This window comes from Paramisgurnus dabryanus, chromosome 17 (assembly GCF_030506205.2).
Source record: "Paramisgurnus dabryanus chromosome 17, PD_genome_1.1, whole genome shotgun sequence".
Lineage (NCBI taxonomy): Eukaryota > Metazoa > Chordata > Actinopteri > Cypriniformes > Cobitidae > Paramisgurnus > Paramisgurnus dabryanus.
The window spans coordinates 586538-595099 of record NC_133353.1 but is presented as its reverse complement, the minus strand read 5'-3'; the positions used below and the strand labels follow the sequence as shown (position 1 = coordinate 595099).

At 38.4% G+C, this 8562-nt stretch overlaps 1 protein-coding gene across 1 annotated transcript; it reads right to left on the bottom strand.

Moving 5' to 3' along the window:
* Positions 1-7246, bottom strand: cyp26c1 (cytochrome P450, family 26, subfamily C, polypeptide 1). Its single transcript, XM_065244866.2, has 7 exons — positions 7143-7246; positions 6351-6680; positions 5526-5750; positions 4823-5098; positions 4573-4728; positions 3917-4327; positions 1-2833 (listed from the first exon to the last, which is right to left on the bottom strand). The coding sequence occupies exons 2-7, from the start codon at positions 6552-6554 to the stop codon at positions 2456-2458; spliced, it is 1650 nt and encodes a 549-aa protein (XP_065100938.2). The 5' UTR covers positions 6555-6680; positions 7143-7246; the 3' UTR covers positions 1-2455.
* Between the last annotated feature and the right edge of the window lie 1316 nt (positions 7247-8562).

Sequence of the window (8562 nt, the reverse complement as noted above, 5' to 3'; positions counted from 1 at the left end):
AGCAGGACAACAAAATTCTTAGTCACTTAAACACATCCGATCTCTTTATTAAACAGAGATATCTTAAACATATTAGCAGAACTCCAAATACACATTTAAAAAAAGATACAGTAGAAGATATAAAATAAACATGAATACTTAGTATCTACTCCTCAAGACACACATGAAAACAAAAACTACAAATTACACACACAAGTATTGACAAGACAAGGACACACACATGCTCCTATTTTGGAGAAAAAGTGCTGCTTGTTTTCTCCTTCCCTGTATCCTCCCTTTTCACAGCGCAAGGGTCATTTTTCACAGCTTACATTCATAATAAACATACACTATGCATTAGTAGCCTATTTATATGAATTAAATTAATATGTATCTTCTGTAAGTACTAGAGTACAGATAACTAGCAATTATTATAGTACAGTGGCATACGGTATAAACTAAAGAAAAGTGGCATATTTATTTCATAGTGACCTATTCTTAAAGGAATAGTTCACCAAAAAGGAAATTTAAAAAAAGTCTCGTGTTTTTCTGAGTTTCTTTTTTCTGTTAAACACACAAGAAGATATTCTGATAAATGATGGTAAGCGCCCAGTTGGCCAACCATTGACTTCCGTCGTATTTGTTTCTCCGGCTATGGAAGTCAAAGGGTACTGTCAACTTTGTGGTTACCATCATTTGAACTGTCTCTCTGAGAAAAAAATAACATTTATAAATAGAGCTTATTCGTTTCTACTTCATTTCACAAAACAGGTTTATATATCATAAGTCTGACATAAAAGAATAAATGTATTTAAATGCTCCTTTTTATTTCTCCTAACAAGATAGGGGTAGGCAACGTCTGTCCTGTAGTTTTGCTGCAGCTTTAATCAAGCACACAAGAAATAGCTATTCAAGGTCTAAAGAGTCACCTGAAAACTACAGGTAGGCAAGGTTTTATCAGGAGTTAAAATCTGCAGGACATCGGTACTCCAGGATCGACGTTGCCTACCCCTGATCTATAGGATACAATGCCCTCATGCTCATCATGCCTAAAAGTTTGTATTTGTTTTGCAGATAGGCCAAAGTAATTGATGAAAGTTTTTTTAAAAACATGGATGTCCCAGTACAGGAGTTTATGATTTGCAACATGGCCTGACCTGACTATGATAGGTCCACCATTTTGAATCCACAGTATTGGATTTGCAGTTGTTTTTCTTTACATACCTGTCGGACATGGATTCCAAGTGGTTCAGCAGATCTCAACCTTTTTTGACTTCAACCCTCTCCAACTGTCCACAACCAGCCCATTCTCATGAAATGTTTATAAATGGCACTCAGTGTGATTATCGTGCAATACATACCCCAAATTCCAATTTTGCATGCATAGAATACGACAGTCCTTCCGGTTCACTTATATGGCACGTCTTTTCATGTTTTTTACCATGGGTTTGGGTAAGTTTTTGTAACATAAAATGTAGGGGTGTAACGATGAACCGTGCAAATGCGCGTTTTCTCAATGAATGAATTACGGTGAAATCCCGGCACATGCGAACACCAGGGGGCGCTCTCATGCAGAAACTCCCTTTGTGCCACAGAAGAAGTAGCATTGCAAATGCTATCCCAGGAAATGTCTACAGGAATATTTATATTGCTGTTCTTCAAATTGTTTCAGGTATTTTCTTGATAATAAAGAATATTTTGAATGATTTTTATTTAACGAGAGTTGCTTTTTTAAATGCACGTTATAAACAACTCCGACTCATAATGATTTTAGATTGATAAGGACTTTCTACTGACCAAATGCCGTAGTATACACGCACAAGTTGTGCATGAAACAAAGAATCGCTGCCTTGCGATTCAGATTTCAGCATTTTTAATGGGGACCGCGATTGAATCGTTACATCCCTAATAAAATGACATCCTAACCCAAACCCCAATTCTAACACCAACTCCAAGCGACAATGGTTTAAAAATAGATAAAGCATGGAAAAACCTATATATTAAATTACATCCTAAAGCATATCAAACTCAAGCAACAATGGCTTAAAAAAAGAAAACAGATGAGAAACCAATAAATAAAATGTCACAAAAAGATATGCCATATAAGTGTACGAGAAGGACTGGCGTATCATATGCATGCAAAATTGGAATTTGGCTTATTTGTTGCACGATAATCATACTGCGTGCCATTTATACGCATTTCATGAGATTGGGTTGCCACAACAGTATTTGTAGCCTCCCCCCACACCCATCACAGTTTCTACCCTATAAAATATTCCAAAGCTTGGCATAACCAGAAAAATGTATATTTGTTATAAAAATCTTATATGTATATTGATTTTTAGTTGTTTTAGCTTATATTAATGCTTGTTTTGTCATATTTTAAGTAATTTAAAGTCATCTTGAGGCTCCCTTAGAAGTTCCGGTTGAGAAACGCTGTGTTAGATGTTTCTAAGTCTCTAATTACAGATTTTGCTTATATATGAGTCGACTCCCTCCGGTTTCTTTCGATCCCGTTGTTTCTGTAGTTAAAAAACACGTGCAATCCATTGATCGGATACACCACCGGCACGGTCTGCATTCTGGGATATGTTTCTGTCGCGAGACTCCACTCAGCCGTGGCGAGCAACTCCACTGCAAGAGTTTTCAGCACGATCAAAGCAAGCTCCCGTCCGATGCAGCTCCTCACTCCGCCACCGAAAGGCACGTAGCTGAAACGTTCGTTTTTACTCTCATCTCTTTCAGCGCCGAACCGGTCCGGGTCAAAGAGCTCTGGGTTTTGATAGGCGGCGGCGGTCTCGTGAGTGTCACGGATGCTATACATGACGCTCCAACCTTTCGGGATCTGATAACCCTGTAGATGCAGAACATATTAATTAATTTGCTGTCCAAAGTATCAGTTTTTACAAAGGTCGTTCAAGGCAAACTGGGAATTTGTCTCATGAGAATAAGAGGCATGTCCCAGTTTGCTTGAACGACCCTTGTAAATATGTATTTGTTTTAAGGAAAGACAGCAGATGACTCCAAATCTGTGCTGGATCCATTTACTTCGGCGTAGATCCAGCCCGGAGTCATCTGATGTCTACATCCAGGCAGTTGTTATTGAAAAATAAACCCATTTTAGCCCATTTATAACAAATTCAAAAACTGGCATGAGAAAATAGTGTGGATAAGAAGTGATACAACATACATGTAAGTAGTACTGGTCAAGCAGTGGCGGCTGGTGACTGCTCATCCGAACGATGCAAATTCAAAATATGTGTTCGGAGTGTCGTGTGTGTTGCTTGTGTTTTAAAATATGCACTTGAAGCATCATGTGAACCATGTGCATCACGTGTTTTGTTAAAATAAGTGCCTGCTGCACACGCGTCAAAACCGTTTATGATAAAAGAGACGCTCACGTTCACAAAATACACGCAAGACACTCGTTCAACACTAAACTCTGATTACGCATGAGATTATGTGAGTATCTGGCAAACGCGAACGTCTCTTTTATCATAAACAATTTAGACGCGTCTGCAGCCGGCACTTATTTTGAAAAGACACGTGATTCATATAGGATCACTTGACGCGCAGAACACATATTTTGAAATTATGAACCAAACACATGATGGGCTACATACATGTTGTGACGAACTTCGCATTGAGCGCCCTCGAAAAAGAAGTCAGCAGCCGCCACTGTGGTCAACATGACTGGCAGTACCCAGACTAGGATTGTTATCAATCTTAGCAATTGTTATAGAGCTGGGATTAAGGTCGCAACTGACCAATCAGAATCAAATATTCCAGAGAGCTGTGTAAAAATAGTTTCCTTCAATTTTTTGTTATAATTTTTAATTTTACCAGTTTAATTATATTGGCATTTTTTGTTTATTCTTCCTTAAACTTGGATCAAACAGCTTGCGTTTGTAAACATAATATGTTTGAAGGAACTCACATTCAATTCAAATGTTTGCAACACGGTCCTGTATCCCCCGGACACTGGGGGAAGAAATCGCAGCACTTCTTTGACCACACAGTCCAGGTAAGAAAGCTGGCCCATTTTTTCCAAGCTGAGGTATGGGACGTTAATCCGAGAGCGACGCCCCTCCTCCTTTTCCGCCGTTTCAAAGCACGTTGTTTTATTCTTCGTTGATCCCTTCTCATCCGCTTCGCTTTCCTCATTGATGACGTTGCCATGGCAACGCGAGCGGCAGTAGCCGTGCGAGTCACCGATCAAGCCCTCGCTCTCCAGCTCGACTCTTGCGCGCTCGCTCACATCTGGATGGCGCAGGAGCTGCAGGATGAGGGATGTAGATGCGCTGGCTGTGGTGGAGTGCGCAGCGAAGATTAACTCCACCGCAGTTTCCTGAAATAAATTTACATTATTGTATCATAGTTAAAAGTTTACATTTTATTTACATTTATGCATTTGGCAGACGCTTTATCCAGAGTGGACTTAATGTAGGCCGTATGCATTTTAGCTGTGGGCTCAAACCCACGACCAAGTTGCTAGCGGAATTCTCTACGAAGTGAGCTACAGGAACGTGCAGCAAATGTAATTTTTCTCTTCTTTTTATACTGTAAACCAACGCAAAAAGTTGTTGTTTTTACCTTGAGTTCTTGCATTGTTAGTTCGTAGTCATTTTCTCTTGCGCTACTCAGGATATAGTCGAAAGCATCACAGTAATCACCTGCTTGCGGTTTTTGAAGTTTCTCCTCTATGATCTTTTCCATGGCAGAATGCAAAATCTCACGAGCCTGGATTCCCTACAACAAATCACAAATGACATGCACATTTTGTTTATTTGGCGCAGGCAGATAGATAGATAAAGACACAGACAGACAGATGAATCCTTCTTACCTTGCGCAGGCCGCTTACGGGGTTGTCAAATGGAAGAGAGAACAGGTTGTTCATGAGCTGTTCAAAGGTTTTCGAGAGAGAGAGGATGCGCTGCTCTTCCAGACGGAGACCAAGCAGGACCCGCACCGCGATGCGGAAGGTGAGCGACTTGGAAGCGGCGTAAACATCCACAGAGCCGGACTCGGCGCACCACTTGGCAATTTCAGACTTGACGACGTCTTGAGCCCGCGTCAGATACGTCTCGAGCGCCCCGCGGCTAAACACTTTTGCAAGGATCTAGGAAGCAAATTAAACAGCCTAATTATTTCACGGAAAACAAAGCATGTTGCAGTAAAATACACAATTTTAGTGGAAAAAAGCATTCATTTGATTTAATGTTGCAAACATTTCCATAAGTGTAACATTTCGATTGAAAATGCAGATTTGGATGCATTATTCTAAGAATACATAAAAAAACTAAAAAATATAGAAGAGAGCTCGTTACATTTGGATTAAATTGGGTGCTAAATCAGAGCGTGAAATTTGCAAAACCACTTTATTATTTATTCCGATTATTACTGAAATTGTGGCATACATTTTATATAGCCTAAACTTAAAAACCACCCATACATAATGTTTAGTCATCTATCGTAATTTTACGTCCATTTTACATCAGGTTACATCCAAACGGGATGTTTGCATGCATATAAGACATTTGGCTTACTTTTCTTTTCCTCCTGTGGAGGTCACCAACCGAGTTTACCAGAGTGTGTGGCCCGAGGATGATGCGCGTGCTCTGAGGCCACTGCGTGGACACGAGCGTGTGCTCACCAAGCAGAATCTTACGAATGTTTTCTGCGCCCGTCACCCGGATAACAGGCTTTCCCAAAAGATGAGTTTTAAAAACATTTCCATGTTTTTCACGCCTGGAGATGTGAAAGCTTGATCCCTGTTAAACGAACCAGAGAGAGTTTCAGATATTTGTTATTCATCAATTATTTTCTGTCCGACGTTTACATTGCTTGTTAAATGTTTACATTGCTTGTTATAAATATAGGGTTTAGACTCACACAGTGCAATTTCTAACAATACACTTCTATGGCTTTTTAAAAGTTTTTTTGTGGTAATTTTTTTATATTCTGGAATGAAATTATCATTTCTGGCACTGAGGTGAATATTATGGTTAGGAAGAATTACACCCTCATCAAGTTCACACATGCCAGGGAATAAATCTCCTTATCCATTTGTATATTAAGCCAGCAAAGGTTCTGGCTCTTACCCCTTATAATTTTTTGTTTAAGAAAAATTGCGTAATTGATAGGTTAATATAATAATTAGCAAAACTATAATGATTATTAAAGTATTTAAGCCTAACCTACTACAATAACAAAAAACTCTTTAAAACTAATTATACGTATTACTCGTTACTTAAGTGTGACGTTTTAATTAAATCAGATTATAAAAATGTCGATCAGCGCATTTTTTAAAGTTACTTAATTGACAGAGCAACATAAACTATACGTTTGTAAAAAAATCCCTTAAGGTTTACCTGGAAAAGCCAGTGGAAGGATTCTCCGATCAGCGGCCATCCCATTGATCCTTTCGGTAGTGGAAGTTTACACGCCCGATCCCGAGTGATGCTCCACCTGAATTCCCACAGCAGCCGCGTAACCACAAGCAAAAGCAGTGTGGGTACGATGGCGCCTACAGCCGTCAACAACGTAGACACGAGGCAATAATCGTGCCCGAACATCTTCCACAAAAATCAAGCCAAAACGAAGGAGGAACAAATCCACGGTCGATGTGATGGTTTCCTGATGGAGCGCCTCCAAAAGTTGCGCAATAGAACGAAGGCACCCTTTACGCGCTCCTTGGATATCTAGGAATGACCAGCACACGGATTTGAAATAAATTTAATAAAGACCATTCAAAGATAGAATAGATAAGATCTGCTTTCAATCTATTCAGCATTCCAGAGAATGACAAGTAAACTATTCCAAACAGTTTTACAAGTAGCATGCAATGGCTTGTCTTTCATCCGAGTTTATCCACCTTTTCTAGGGGTGCAATCCCTGGGACAACCCTTCCTATCACCCGCGCTATGACTGTAAATCTGACACGAACTGAACTTGAGATAGAGTCGGACAAAATTGAAATAGCCTATATTAAAAAGTTTTAAAGCGTATGTCTATTCCAAAGTTTTGCACTGAACTTCTAAGTAAAACCAACATGCAATCCAAAAGTATTAAAATATGCGACTTTGTGGCCAAAATCCACTAATAATCCAAAATCACAACATCTAAAAGTGAGACCATAGCAAATTAAAGAGAAAAGGACTCACCTCAACAAAAGTTTAAAGCAATATCGATAACATGCTGTGAAATCTTGAAAGTTCCAGAGTCTGTCAGTCTGTGCTGTTTGTCTTCAGTGCATCTCTCTTGCACGGGCTTTATAGGTATTGGCACATATTATGAACCACCTTCAGTGACGTATAACGAGTTTTTTTTTTCTCTGATTGTTTGTAGAGGTCGTACATAGATCACAGGGAATGGGGATCGTTCTTGTAGCAGAGAGAGAGAGAGAGAGAGAGAGAGAGAGAGAGAGAGAGAGAGAGAATTTTGGGGGGGGGGGGGTTACTGATTGGTTACTTGTTTCCTTATTAAAAATCCATTCATTCCACTTGTAATTTAATTATGTAAAACATTTAAAGAGCAAATAAACTTAAAAATGTTTACATAAAAGTCTAAAATTGTGAAAACTCGATAGAGTATTAAACGCACACAACATAATGGGTGGTTAACAACGTGAAAATCTAGTGACAGAGAAAATAATAATATTATTATTTACTTAAATTATTATTTATTTTGGTAAACGGAGAAGTAACATGCACAAACATACCAGACACCTGTTTATTATGGATCTTTTCCAAATCCTAACTCTAACACTAAAAAATTGCCTATTTTACATTTTCGTTTCTTTGGTTAAAGTTTATTTCAAGGTCAGTTATGGGTGAGTTATGGAATATATCTGGTTGGTACATTTATAGAAAGTCAATTATTAATCAGGTAAATTATGACAGAAAAATGTAGATTTTTTTACGCTGTTGCATCTCACTGAAAAAAATGTTTAAAAAAGTAAAGTTCATGTTTAAATACAATTGCCATTCTACAATTATCTTAAATAATTTCTATTTGCTTTTCAATAAATTACAAAAAAAAAATAGCTGTGAATACATTGCCAACACACATTGCAAATGTGCCAACAGTAAAAAAAATCTGCATTTAATTATATAATAAAACCATCAGTAGGCCTAATTATTTAGCATTAAAATATTTTATCTATTATAAATTAATACACCATATATGGTATTAATATTAATATATAACTGTTGATCCTCAAATATGTTTTCTCTCTGGTCACAGTGATCTTACAAGATCTTGGTTGTGTCCAAGCACGGTAACAAGATTCATACAGGTCAAAAGATGCTGAAGATGTTAGCTTTGAGGACGCATTGTCCTTCTCTCTTTCTGCTTCTGCTGTTGTGTTAGATTTGACTTCTAGGGTCAAAGTGAGAAAGGACAGAAGAGATAGAGAAGAGAGATACAGAAGATAATCTCTGTCTGGGGTGGTTGAACAAATCCCATTATTAATTTTAACAACTGAGACTTAGAATACCAACTAAAGCTCAAAGTCAGGTTAAAGACGTGCAGGGGCTTGTTACATAGTTAGACACTCATGGCCAGGTCTCCTCTCACACATGC

Coding starts and splice junctions, on each gene's coding strand:
- cyp26c1 (XM_065244866.2), bottom strand. CDS start 6,554: ATGTTCGGGCACGATTATTGCCTCGTGTCTACGTTGTTGACGGCTGTA. Junction 5,751..6,350: donor CCTTCCACTGGCTTTTCCAG/GTAAACCTTAAG, acceptor TTCGTTTAACAG/GGATCAAGCTTTCACATCTC. Junction 5,099..5,525: donor TCCACAGGAGGAAAAGAAAA/GTAAGCCAAATG, acceptor TTTGCTTCCTAG/ATCCTTGCAAAAGTGTTTAG.